This window comes from Penicillium rubens, assembly GCF_028828025.1.
Source record: "Penicillium rubens strain IBT 27055 chromosome Unknown utg000002l_segment0_segment0, whole genome shotgun sequence".
NCBI classification, from domain to species: Eukaryota; Fungi; Ascomycota; class Eurotiomycetes; order Eurotiales; family Aspergillaceae; genus Penicillium; species Penicillium rubens.
In genome coordinates, this window is record NW_026890600.1 from 2,846,645 (window position 1) to 2,860,668 (window position 14,024).

The 14,024-nt window shown below is 49.0% G+C and overlaps 4 protein-coding genes across 4 annotated transcripts; 2 read left to right on the forward strand and 2 right to left on the reverse strand.

Annotated features, from left to right (window-relative positions):
* Positions 1 to 701: 701 nt before the first annotated feature.
* N7525_003566 (putative cysteine synthase B) lies at positions 702 to 2,413 on the reverse strand (the record flags this gene model as incomplete). Its single annotated transcript, XM_002558987.2, has 3 exons — positions 702 to 1,232; positions 1,314 to 2,143; positions 2,200 to 2,413. The coding sequence occupies 3 exons, from the start codon at positions 2,411 to 2,413 to the stop codon at positions 702 to 704; spliced, it is 1,575 nt and encodes a 524-aa protein (XP_002559033.2).
* An 892-nt stretch (positions 2,414 to 3,305) lies between these two features.
* Positions 3,306 to 5,297, forward strand: N7525_003567 (MDR family MFS transporter; the record flags this gene model as incomplete). The annotated part of the gene is made up of 7 exons (XM_061212745.1): positions 3,306 to 3,422; positions 3,475 to 3,608; positions 3,671 to 4,464; positions 4,515 to 4,704; positions 4,754 to 4,819; positions 4,873 to 4,926; positions 4,976 to 5,297. 7 exons carry the CDS (start codon positions 3,306 to 3,308, stop codon positions 5,295 to 5,297), a joined length of 1,677 nt encoding a protein of 558 aa, XP_061069766.1.
* A 2,002-nt stretch (positions 5,298 to 7,299) lies between these two features.
* Positions 7,300 to 7,845, forward strand: N7525_003568 (uncharacterized protein; the record flags this gene model as incomplete). Its single annotated transcript, XM_061212746.1, has 2 exons — positions 7,300 to 7,505; positions 7,644 to 7,845. The coding sequence occupies 2 exons, from the start codon at positions 7,300 to 7,302 to the stop codon at positions 7,843 to 7,845; spliced, it is 408 nt and encodes a 135-aa protein (XP_061069767.1).
* A 3,819-nt stretch (positions 7,846 to 11,664) lies between these two features.
* Positions 11,665 to 14,004, reverse strand: N7525_003569 (E3 ubiquitin-protein ligase; the record flags this gene model as incomplete). The annotated part of the gene is made up of 1 exon (XM_002558983.1): positions 11,665 to 14,004. One exon carries the CDS (start codon positions 14,002 to 14,004, stop codon positions 11,665 to 11,667), a length of 2,340 nt encoding a protein of 779 aa, XP_002559029.1.
* Positions 14,005 to 14,024: the final 20 nt, after the last annotated feature.

Consider the following 14,024-nt stretch of genomic DNA (forward strand, 5'->3'; position numbering starts at 1 on the left):
GTCTGCAGCAAGTTGTGCTTTTGGATGGTTGCGGAACCGAAAACGGGATATCTCCTTTATTCTCCTTGTACCTGTCGAGGGGCTTTGAATGTACATTCTAGTCATCTCAGTTATCCTGGTCGATCACCCGAGGGTATTTGCTCACAATTGAGCATATTCCATGGAGAGATGGGGCCTGCAGTCATTCAGAGACTCGTGGTTGGTTGGAATATCACAGGCTAAATGGACTAGAGCACATTTGCGCTTGATATAAATTGGATCTGACATCTGACTTCGTGTTTGGGCTAGTACCCCTCGGAAAATATCATACATCATGCATACAACATTGTGTATCTTGCATGCCTTCCGAATGTTCCGGGATTCTCTCCAATGCGAGCTTTTCAACGCATGCGGAGCAACTCGAGGCTCGGGCCACTGTGGACACAGTGGTCTCTCTTACATGTGGGAAGATGTGGAAAGAAGCCGAACAATATTCTCATTGAAAGAGTCATAGGGTAGTATGCGCCAAGCAATAAACCTAAACCGATGAAGTAATTCAAAAGAATACCCGTGGACCAAGCGAAAAAGAATAAGAGGAGGGAAAGAAAAGAAATCGAGGCACAGAATAATCCGCATCGGGACTAGCGCCTCACATGGCAGATCCAACCCTACATTCCCCATTTTCCCAGTCGATTGTGCTATGATCCTGTGTCTCAGGTCCTCTATTCAAGGGGAACAGCCGCGACGGAAACTGTAGCCCCGAGAGGCCCCTTGGTAGTGGAGATCGGGTTCTCACTCCCGATCCCATACATCCTCAGCGCACGGTGGCCTCCACGCACGCTGTCGGCTTCGAGGCCTTTCGCCCGAAGAACGCTGGTGGCCACACGTGCTGAATCCCCATCGTAGCATACCACTAGAACGTGATGGCGCCCCAGATCTGAGACCAAGACGTCATCCTTGAAGATCTTCTCCAGCTCCACCCATTGCGCCTCCAGAACACCTGGATCCGAAAACGGTGATGGGCTGTGAGGCCCAACACTAGACAACGGCAGGTTCACCGAGCCGGGGAGGTGCCACGCGTGGAAATCATCTTTTTGGCGCAGGTCCAAAACGCGGTTCTGCGGCTTGAGGACAATCTCGCTCAATGGGCTTTGCGCAAGGGATCGCGGTGATCCATAAAATTGGGGTAAAACCTCCAATGCATCCCGCTCCCAGCTCTCGTCATAGCGGTGCAGGTCAACTTTCTTCAGGTGCTAGTAAACAGTAGATAGGTTAGCTTTTTTTATTTCCTGCGCACTCATTACATGCCAACACGTCATGGAGGTGGTATTTACCTCGTTTCGGATTGGGTGGAATTGCTGCTCGCCCAGCTTTTGGAAGTACTCGTCAATGTACTGGTATGGTAGGTCACAGCAGAGGAACACGCAATGGGTTGTGCCATCTGGCCCTGCGAGCTCAGATAGGGTTCCCGCAGCCTTGCGCTTTGCCAGCATCTGGAAGAGTCCTTGGAGGTTGAACCCGGATGATGGGCCACAGACCAAACCTTCCCGGCATAGGTTCAGAGAGTGTGTATACGACTCGGATGATCCGACTTCTTCAATGGTATCCACGGCTGCTTTCCAGGGAAACTCAACAGGGCGCATTAGAGCATATGACCTGGGACCAGGTACTCGGTCACCAGGGGCTGTGCAAACACCAAGTCGGAAAACAGAGGGCTTCACGCCTTTGAAATAGGTCCCTAGACCGGTCATGGTACCAGACGTGCCCATACCAGCGCAGAGAACGTTTATTTCAGGCAGCTGCTTGAAGATCTGTGGTCCGGTCCACCGGACATGGGACTGCCAGTTATTGTTGTTTTCGTATTGGTTGGGGTTGACAATTGTCTCTGACTCCAGGGCCATTCTTCGGGCGTTTTGAATGCCGCCTCGTTCGTCTAATGGCTCTGGCTGAGACGGCCCACCGAACAGGGTGATGTCAAGACCGAAGAATTGCATCAGCTTCAGTTTTGCATCGCTGGTTTTGTTACTCAGGAAAGCCCGGGTGTCGTTTACTCCGTGCATGACTCGGGCAACCATGGACATCGAAATGACTGTCGATCCGGAGCTGTATTCGATGATCCGGTCTGTCTTGTTGGGCACAACACTAGATTCGAGCATGTTCAATGCTGGTCTCGTGTTAGCTTGTAATTGAGGGTTATTGTTCACTCAGGGCTGGTCATACCTGGCATTGCCTTGACATTGTTTGCCGGATGCATGGTCATCATTTTGGCATATATCCGCACCCCATCTTGATGATAAGGGTTCAAATGAGGTGGCAGCTCCACAAGGGGCAGAGGAGGCTGACAGTCCGGGTCGAAGTATTTCTTCAGCGAGTCAGTACCGAAGTACACATTGCGCTCGTTTACATTGGTCATTTTCTCGGAAGAGTTGATCATGTTGAGACGCTCTTCGTGCAAGATATAGATGCTGATAATCAAGTAGCAGACAATCTCTACTTCACGAGTTTGAAGAGCAACCCTTTTGAGGGATGAAAACAGATGAGGGAAGAAAAAGACGAAAATCCTGGGTCACACTCGGCAATTATACAGAATAAATTTCTATAGCGTCCATCGCTTGCCCCTCCATCCTGTTGCGTCTTTCTTGGCGTCCGAGAGGAAGAGAAGTCAGAGCTACTCTTACTCCACTGGTGAGTCTCCCACTATACGAGTCAATATAAGGGTCAAACGCCATAAGTGGACGCTGCAAGCCCTGGAAAGTTGTCACTACGATGAACAAGGAAATCGCGTGGAGCGATCTCGGGAGTATCAACACGGTCCAAGCGTAGATCAGACCCTGTAAGGTAAGCCTCTTTGTCACAGGAATTAGATATAGAACGGTTGAAAACGGAATGTTCCTTATTGCAGCTGCGTCATGGTCTGGTATCCTTGATGTCGTACCTTGCAACGTTCTAGAATCGAATTGCTCATGTGTCACCTAGTTTGACAAGGTACTCAGGAACGGATTCAATCATCCCTCAGGTACTCACATGCAATTCCCTGTTAGCTGAAAATGTTCCTATATCCCGATGTATATCGAAAAGGGGCGAGTACCTTGAGGGTGTTTGAGAAGTTTTGCCGACTTTGCGCAGATCTTCTGTCAAGGTGCTCAGACTAAATGCCGATCAATAAATGAAAATTACAAGTGTGAATAGATGAAATTGATTATTCCGTTTTGGTCTCTTGACTTCCTTCTTTTCTTCTTTTCTTTTTCTCATCTCCTTCTCTCTTTTCGCTGCATTTTCGGATTCTGGGTGTCTGTTTACGTTCTATCCCTTCATATCAACACGCCATGACAGGGGTACTCGAAAATTCAAAACCAACGGAGGGTGCCACAGCCGACAAGAATGGGACTAATGTCACTTTCAACGAGCAAACCAATTATGTGCCTAAGAGTACTATCATCACGGTTAGTAGATGCGGTAACAAGCAAATGTGGCCTAGCTAATGACAACTCCCAGATCTTCCTGGCATGTTCCAGCGTTGATCTCCTGGCATTGATGGACCAGACGACACTGGCCGCCAGTTTGTCTATCATAGGAAATGCTTTAGGAGCCAGCGATCAGACCTCCTGGATTTCAGGTGGTTACTTCGTGTGAGTATTCTTTTCTCTTGTAGTCATGATACTACTCAATCAAACTGACATTCGCGGCACAGAACATCAACATGTTTCCAATTACTATACGGAAAGCTATCTGACATCTGGTCTCGCAAGCTTGTGCTTTTCGTTGGTCTAGCCATTTTCTTCGTCGGGTCACTGGCAGCTTCCCTTGCGCAAACGGCGACGCAATTGATTGTTTTCCGTGCTTTCACTGGAGTTGGTGGTGGCGGTCTTATGACCGTCGCACAGATGATCGTCAGCGACGTTGTCCCTCTCCGTGAACGAGGCAAATACCAAGGTATTCTAGGTGCCGTGGTTGCTATCGCCAATGGCATTGGTCCTGTCATCGGAGGTGCACTAGCCTCCATCTCGCAAGACTCGTGGCGATGGATCTTTCGCTTGAACCTACCGCTCACTGCGTTAACCACGTTGGCTGTTTTGTTCTTTATGCCTCTTCGGAAAGTAACTGGGGACTGGAAAGTCAAGCTGAAGGCAATTGATTTCTTTGGTGCGCTTTTGGCTCTCGGGGGAACTTCCGTCTTGCTGCTTGGTTTGACCTGGGGCGGTGGTGAGTATGAATGGAACTCGGCGCACGTTATTGCGACTCTGATTGCTGGGTTCGCCACCTCTGTTGCTTTTGTTGCGTGGCAGTGGAAGGGTGCGTCGACACCACTGGTTCCGATGCATATCTTCCAGGGTAGGATTGTGAATGGCGCATGTTTGACGATGTTCATCAACGGGTGGAACTTTCTGGTGCAAGTTTACTATATTCCCACTTTCTATCAGCTGGTATTTGGGTATTCGACGGTAAAAGCGGCTGCAATGCTTCTTCCCATTACCCTCATGCAAAGTATGAATCCTCTTCTTGTCGGTCGTGTTGCTGTGCTAACTTCCTTACAGCAGTCAGCAGTACAGGCTCCGGTCTTGTTGTACACTGGGTAGGTCGCTACCGTGAATGCATACTTTTTGGATGGATTATCTGGGCTGTTGGACTTGGTCTTTTCTCGACGCTTGATCAGCATTCGGGATTGGGAAAGCAGATTGGATATGGCATTCTGACTGGGGTTGGGGTTGGAAATACTTTGCAGCCGTACGCGATTCCTTATCCTGGTCCAATGAATGATGCTAACTCCATATAGATCTCTCATTGCCGTTCAAGCCGGTGTCGAAAGACGGGATATGGCTGTGATAACCTCGTTCAGGAAGTGAGTGGTGCCCGTAGTGATGTCAGCCATGTGATGGAGCTAACAATGAGCAGCTTCGTACGAAACCTCGGTGGTACTCTCGGGCTTGCCATTGCCGGAACTATCATGTAAGGATTCTTTCAAACCTGTTGGCTTGTCTCTTATTAATCAATGCAGAAATAATATTGTCTCATCGTCCATTTCAGTCCTCAATCTTGACGAATCGCAGTCACGCTCACTTCTCTCAAGCCCGCAGAACTACCTATCAAAGCTGTCTGCAAAGGATGCTGAGCATGTTCGTGATGTGCTGACACCGGCATATCAAAAGGGATTCCGTATAATCTTCATTGTCGGTGCATCCCTTGCGACATTTGCTTTCTTTTTGGCTGTTTGGTTGATGCCACAGGTTGGTTTGAACCGAGTGGACGATCAAGCTTTGAAAGAAGAGGCAAAGAAAAGGCTCAATGGGGAATTGGACGAAGAAAAAAGAGGGAGTTAGATTTGATCGACTTTGGGCTCACAAAAGGACCGGAGCACTTTATGGGGGCTTTGGGCCATAAAAGCATAACTATATAGGCCTTGTTTTAATATTTTCTTGGATATCACATCCGCAAATTCATTCGAGTCCATGGCTTCACCTCCAAAAAAGGCTCATTTAAAATGTGGGATGATAACTTCACCAGCCAATGCGTTCACGACTGGGGCCTGTCGGACTTACAAACTAGGAGTACGCATATGCAGCCCCAGTTGGATCTCTATATGCGCCACCCTAGCGGCTTCTGACCGAGAAAGCTGAATACTGGGTCCCGGTAATTGGTGTAAAGAGTATGAGCGTCCATTTCAGACCTTCCCATGATGATACACCGCGAAGATGAGGCAAACAAGTAGGAATGGCTGAAAGAAGATCAGTGGCCCTCTGGTCCGACAAGGAATAACTTCACGTTCGACGCGATATGCTGGCAAAACATTGATCAACCATTATTTGGAACAACCACTTCCCTTGTGGACGATGGTCCGAAGTAGAAACTTACCTTTCGGAGTTCGAGCGGAGAGGAGATATGGAGAAACATCTGTCTTCAGAACTTAAAGAGATGACAGCCAGAGCGCCAATCATGCGATGGGGTGAAGTGTGGCGCAGTAATATGTCAAATAAGGAAGACCGGTATAATTGCAGGGGTGATGGGCATGTTGGAGTATATTGACAAAGTGATATTCACCAGGACAAAATAACCAGGATAGGGCATGATAAAACATGTAATTCAATTAAACTCTCCAACACTTTACTTTATAATAAAAGTATATTCCCAAAGCATAAACTCGATCTCGACATATTCACTCTATGAGAAAGTCCTCCAGTTTTAGGCAAGGCCACTAGAGTATCAGGCCTCTTGGCTAACTAACTAACTAATGGGACCTCGGGACGCCCCTGCCTGAAAGCTCATTCACCGCCTTCCTAATGTAATACAATACCTCGGCGCCTGTATCTGCCTACCGCCTTTCTCACCGCCATTGTGTTTTTACACCGCCTTCGTGTCGAACTACCCCTTAACACTATAAGACGACAGCAGATACCTGCAACCTGTAGGTAGTAAAGACAAGTCATTTTCGTCTTATTGTGTTATAATAACGCTCCACAATTGATCTATTACCTCTTATACAGGATCCCCTCCCAGTGCGTCGACGCGGGCGCCCCCAGGGTGCTGGGAACCTTCCAAGCACCTAGGCCAGCGCCCAGGCTAGCAGCACCTAGCAACCACAGTGTTCCCCTAATCCTATCACGTACGATCGTTCCATACGCCGAGATCCTTCGTCACGGGAGGAGATCCGGGACGGGGACGGGGACGGGGACGTGGACTCGGATACAAAGAGGGTGGTGAAACTGGTAGTGTAGGCCGAGGACGGGGCCGAGGACGTGGAAATCGCGTGCGGGGACCTGTATAAGAGGAATATTCAACCTGTATGAGTATACAGCTGCTTAAATCAATGAAATATACGATTTTTTCTGGTCAACATGCATGTTTTTTTACTATGTAGACCGGAATTCCTATAGTGGTGGCAGAATAAACGGCAGAAAACTTTTTCACCGGCAGAAAGGATGGCAGAATCCAGCGTCGCACCCGATTAAGAAGGCGGTACTGGAAGTTCAGGCGGGTCCCCTATCTAACTCTAATGCTAGGCCCCACAAGGTCAACCCACTGTACCACCAATCGGCTCCAATACCCTGGCGATCAAATCCAGAATTAGCATCATTGGATATCAGGATTTCCCTTATTCAGAATATAGTGATGACCATTTCACCTTATTTTGTGGGAATTTTCCTGCGTGGGTCATCTCGACCCTCCCCGAAGGATTCCATGGATGTATCATCTCCGTCGGGTCACCTCTAATTGACAATCCAACATCATGATGCTTTCTATGGTCTCGACGGCCATTGCTCTCCTGCCGGAAGTGCAGACAGCTGTCTCATACAAACGCTGCGGCAGTATCCAACTACTCAAAATATGGAGGATGGGGACACCTACAACACCGGCGATTGGCTCAACAACTGGTGGAATAACAATGGCGAACTGATGGCTAATAGTGGCGGCGGAATTGCTGGTGCCTTCGGCCAGTGTGCAACGGGGATTCCAGATTGGACGTGCCATGGTGGTGGCTCGGACTCGAACTGCGATCTGCAGCTGCATGATAACCGAGTCCACGATCCTCGGTGACGACATCCGCCACGCATACTATGTCCTCGGATCTGTCAATTGCGTGCTTACTTCAGAGGTATCAGCGAGTCGTTCACGCCCACTGCGTTGTGCGCGGCTTTGCCCAAGGATTCATGAGCCACCACTTTCTACAGAGACGGAGATGATAAGAGTGTTGTTGCACTCAGGGAGGCACTCAGTTTCCTGACTATGATCATTGGTATTGGTGCTTTGTTTGCTGGACTGGGCCCTGCTGTTGTTTATGCGCTTGCTGGGGCTGGTAATGCAATTGCCAGTGGTGCGATTGGTGCTGGTAGAGCTGCTCTACCTGCTCAGTATGCGATGCTTCTATCTTAATGTCTCTTACCTATGGATTAGACGATTGACTGGTTCTTGCAGGTCCATTACCATTGATTTGTATATTCCCCGTATCTTGGCTTCGATATGATAGAATTAGTATCACAAGTAAAGCAATGCCAGAAACCAAAGGGGTCGTGGAGCATAATACCAAAGATCACACACACAAGGCAATGTAAGGCAGGAACTGCTCAGGTGAGGCCCTGAGGGTTTAGCTCCTTCCCTTTTTGTCAAATCTCGTCCCCTACCCCAGTTCCTTCCTGTCCTTCAGCCACTGGGAAAAGTATAAATACCCCCTCCTCCCCCCATTTCTCTCTCTTCTTCTTTCTCTTCTTCCTCACACTCCGCCACTTCGGCTTTTCACCTTCCACCTCCTTCCCTTTTTGTCGAAACTCGTCCCCTACCCCAGTTCTTTCCTGTCCTTCAGCCACTGGAAAAAATATAAATACCCCCTCCCCCCCCAATTTCTTTCTCTTTCTCTTTCTCTTCTTCCTCACACTCCACCACTTTGGCTTTTCACCTGCCACCATGGTCTCCATCTACCATGAACAATTCACGGTAACACCCCCCTTCATCCCCTTCTCACAGAGATAGTTCTGACTTGTCTCTAGAAACCATCTTGATGACTATTTTACTTTATCTTTATTTCATAATATCACCCTATCTCCCAGAGCTTGTACACACGCTAACTTGGCTTTAGACACCCTGATGTGATGGTGGTTCAATCCACGGTGACGACTATTCCTGGTCTTTACAGATTGACTGTCACCTTGGCCTTCGACTTGACCTACGACCTTCTTGTTCTTCTGTTCTAACTTTTTCCTGTCTCGGACTTCTATCTTTGATGACCTTGCACCATGACCACAACTACCCACCGTGACCACCATCCATCATGGACCTCTCACTATACGCGATCATGGCCACTTTTCCACTACAGACTAAATATCATCCCTCCAACCCCCATACCAGGGACACGCTAACTTGTCCTAGAAACAACCCTGATGTGATGGTGGTTCAATCCACGGTGACGACTATTCCTGGTCTTTACAACTTGACTGTCACCTTGGCCTTCGACTTGACCTACGACCTTCTTGTTCTTCTGTTCTAAATTTTTCCTGTCTCGGACTTCTATCTTTGATGACATTGCACCATGACCACAACTACCCACCGTGACCACCATCCATCATCGACCTTTCACTATACCCGATCATGGCCACTTTCCAACACAGACTAAATATCATCCCTTCAACCCCCAAATCAGAGACACGCTAACTTATTCTAGGAACAACCCTGATGTGACGGTGGTACCACGGTGACGACAATCCTCTCTGGTCTTCCAACTCTGGTCTTCCAACTCTGGTCTTCCAACTCTGGTCTTCCAACTCTGGTCTTCCAACTCTGGTCTTCCAACTCTGGTCTTCCAACTCTGGTCTTCCAACTCTGGTCTTCCAACTCTGGTCTTCCAACTCTGGTCTTCCAACTCTGGTCTTTCATCTTGAAAACCACCTACGGTGACAGCTCTTCAATCTTGCTCTTGCATCTTGCTCTTGCATATTGACCATCGTGACAATCATTACCACCATCCGCGGTGACGACCGTCCTCTCTGGTCTTCCAACTCTGGTCTCTTATCTTGAACACCACCCACGGTGACAGTTCTTCAATCTTGCTGTTGCATATTGACCATCGTGACAATCATTACCACTATCCGCGGTGACGACCATCCACGTTGGCCTTCCACCTTGGCCTTCCACCTTGACCATTCCTCTTGACCACTATGACAATCATGACCACACAACCACCGTGACCACCGTCCATCATACGACAACCACCGTACCACAAAGCAATATTCAACATCCACCGTCCAACTACGAATCACTTATCGTGACAATAGTTCACCGTTGCGGCCTTCCACCCTTGGCCTTCCACATACGTCCATCGTGACCATCTTCAAATCAACCATCGTGCAATTCGTCATCGTGCAATCAACCATCTTCCAATCAACCATCCTCCAATCAACCATCTTCAAATCAATCCAATGTGCAATCAATCCAATCGACCATCTTCGAATCGACCATCTTCCAATCAACCATCTTCCAATCAACCATCTTCCAATCAGCCATCTTCAAATCAATCCAATGTGCAATCAACCACCTTCCAATCAATCCAATCAACCATCTTCGAATCAACCATCTTCCAATCAGCCATCGTGCAATCAACCATCGTGCAATCAGCCATCCTCCAATCAGCCATCCTCCAATCAGCCATCCTCCAATCAGCCATCCTCCAATCAATCCAATGTGCAATCAACCACCTTCCAATCAATCCAATCAACCATCTTCGAATCAACCGTCTTTCGATCAACCATCTTTCAATCAGCCATCGTGCAATCAGCTATCGTGACCAATACCTTCCAATCGACCCCTTCCAATCGACCATATCCCAATCAACTATCTTCTAATGAATCATCGTGACTATCTTCGTCCATCGTGACCAATATCTTCCAATCAACCACCTTCCAATCAACCGTCTTCCGATCGACTGTGTTCCAATCAATTTTTCTTTCATATTGGAGAACCCATATATCGTGACAACCAACCATCCTGACGACTTTCAAACCCCTGGTATTACAATCAAGTTGACAACCTTCACAATGAAGACCTTCCACCCTGGAGATATTCCACACCACCATGAAGCATCCATCATCGGCCTCCCACTTTGACAAACATGAGCCTTTCGTCATTGGCATTCCACTATGTCCACAATCAATCATCCATCATTGGCCTTCCACCATGACCATAATGAACTGTCTGTCAGCCGCTTTTGCCATGTCCACCCTGACCGTTGACCTGGTTAATAACAGCTGTTCATCAGCTCCATGAACAAACAAATCTCCAATGACCTCCCTATGGAGTCTGGCCCTTCTCAAGTTCGACTCTTGCGGTCAATCCCAAAAAAAAAAAAGAAAGAAAGAAAGAAAAAAGAAAGAAAGAACAGCCTTGCGGAGCCTCTTGGTCAACCAAGTCCCTAGCAGACTTTGCTATCAATCGAGTTCGGTCATCCCACTGACCCCCCAAAAAGCTCACAGCAACCCAGCAAAGAAGTGACCTCATAAAGTTTCTTCTTCGGTCAACTTTCCATCCATACCTCAGCGATATCCAATACTTGAGCAAATCCACAGAAATTTTCGCATCGGCACAGCTACAGCCAAAGACATGGAGGAGTTTTCCTTCTTTGGCAGGTTCACAATCAACAAGCCATTCATATTGAGCATTGCTTTCTCAATTCCGAACATTTGGTCAACGCAACTACTGTTGGGATACAGTATCCTGCATATTCATGGGTGTTTTCAGTGGGGGTCTTCATTGGGGTTCTAGCATGTATTGTCGCCATGGTTTTCAATGTTCTACCTCACTCTCATGTATCCATCCATAGTTAGTTTGTTTTGCTGAGCAGCACATGCAATGTAAGACATACTCTCCACTTTAATTCTCTATCCCTAGGCCTCGATAGATTAGAAGACAATTCCACAAAAAGGCCGTGCATTAAAAGATGCTAAGGTTTCACGCTACGTTTTGCAGTTAGAAGCCACGCAATTATCAGAAGTAGGGAGTGTCATCAATCGTCATATCGTTCGAAGCCCGAGATTCACCGCACGCCAGTCCAGATACTCTTATGTAGAGTACCGGGGAATGAAAACGAAACAAAAAAGAGCTCCCCAAGCGCCATTACTGTAAAACCATGCCCAAAATAAGAATTAGAATAGAACAAGCAAGAAAGAAACATCTTGAGAAAAAGTGTGGCCGAAAGTACGCGCGGGATCACACGTCCTCAACTTCGATCACCCGTTCCACAATCCAGTCCGCAAAAGCCTGACCCTCGAGTCTCCACCGTCCATCAGCCCACACATCACTGAGCCAATAACCCCACGGCCTACTCAAAGATGTAAGCTGCAGATCCCAAATTGAAGCTGTCGCGCGGCGACTCGTAGAGTGGCTATCGGTCCCTGTCGACAAATCATGATTGACGTTGCGGAATCCAGCAGCTGACGTTGGGTTGCTGGCTCCGGAAGCGCCTTGTCTGATCCGCCATTCACGCTCGGCTTTCTCGCCCGCGCGGCGGGCGACGGCTTCCTCGTCTTCTGCTTGGTAGAGATTGCATTTGGTGCATTCTGTGCAGCGGGACCCAGGATTGATGCGGAAGTGCTCGCAGAAGTGTTTGTAGCCTTCTGGTTCTTCAAATCCGTCGTCGTCGAACACGTTGCCTGCAACTTGTTCATCATTAAATGGATCGTCGGCTATATCGCCCGGGCCATCAAAGGCATCTAACCCGCGGGGGGCACGGGCAGGCGCAGTAGTTCGTATAGGACGACCTAGTGCCTTGCGGCATAGGTAGCACATGGAGTAGCCACAGACGCAAGTCAGTTTGTTGCAGCCCGATGACTTGACGAATGAGAGGCAGCAGCGGGGACAGGTGCGCTTCACGGCAGCGGTGCGGGCAGCCTCAACGGTAGCGCGCAAGTCCAGGAGTAACGGCTCATGACACACATGTGGGTCTCGCCACGATTTCTGGCATGTCATACAGCTAATGCGTGCGCAGGAGGGGTTGGCACAGGTGAATCGTTTTGGTCGGATCTTGAGACAGAGGTGACGAATGGCATTCCCGAAGACCGCTGTTACGGTGGTTGGGTCCCAAAGGAGCAGAATAAAAACAGGGATTACAAGTAAGGGGACAAGGTCAAGGAGGAGAAGGGTCATCAAAATCGTAGGAATAATGCCACCGTCACGACGGAACCGCCAGCGGACACCATGGGATGAAGGGTGGTATACTGGGTCGATCTCAGCATATGAGCAGAATGGACATCTAACAAGCTTCATCTGGGACTTCATAAGCACCTCAGAGGAGAGCCGATCTTCGAATTTGCGGTATGTCTCGAAGCCAGCCGTGTCGAGAAGAATTGCCTGCTTGACAATCTCCGGATGGAGACATCCCTCGCACGACCCGACAGATAACGGCGCAAGACACTTCAAAGTAGAGCGCTCCAGATCGACAGACTTGCCCCAACCCTGTCCAAACAGCGCTTCGTATACGGTTCTCTGTATGCAGTGGTAGCAAATGACATGAGTGTTGGTTGAACATGTCGCGATTTGCTCGAATGTCACGTCGGCGAAACAACACTCGCATTCGTAAAGGGCATTGAGTTCTTGGGCTTCCTTCTCGTTCAACTCTGAAGCAAATCGGAAATCCTTATCACGCTGCTCCTCACGCTTCTGCTGTAACAGTGGGGCCAGCAGCATCTCGTGGAGCTCTGAATCCAGCTCGCTGCACCCGGTTTCCTTCAGAACAGGAACAAGTTCTCCGTCTGCTTGACGATGCCAGGCCAGAAGCGGATGTTCTTCGCGGTCCTTCTTTCGCCTGAAAGACGGAAACATACTGTTAAATGTCGCGCGCCATGTCCGACGCGACAGATCTCGGAGCGTCGGTCGAGCCCGAGCATAGCTGAAATTCACTTCAGCTAGGACAGCCTCCACCGTACTTTTGTTCAGACCGTTATATTCTCTTGTCATGGCCATCCGCACAGCGGCCTTGTATTCATCGGACCGAAACCGCTCCTCGGGAGCGACCAGGCCACCATTGCCAACGTCCTGTCGAGCAAAGTTTCCGGGCCCAGGAGCTGAGTGGGCACTTCCTTCTGCCTCAGCTTCGGCGGTTCCTTCCGGTAGATTCCACCGGCCCGAAACCCATTTCTTCTTATGCCTGAGTAGCTCCTCCACGCACACTTGTAACCGGCTCTGTCCGTCAAATCGGAGCAGCAGCTCACGAAACACCTCTATCTGTACATCGGGGAAGATTTGAATCAGAGTCTCGAGTGCAGTATTGAGTTCCTCCAGTTCCCGCTTGTGTTCTTCTGTTTTGTGGGCCGAGAGCTGGATAGGGCGAGATCGGGAGGCACTGCCAAAAGGGTTATTTCGTAGCGCTTCGAGGGTGATGGAGTAGCTGTTTGGAGAGGAGCCAGTCTGTCCTAGAGATGGCTTTCCGGCATTGCGACTGGACGAGGAGCTGGTTGAAGAAGCGGAGGATGACTTTCGGTGAGACTGCGTGCCGTCGGCGGGGCGGGATGCGGAGGATCTAGAGAAGGGGACTGGCAGCGACAGCACCATGATTGAGCAGGGTTTACATG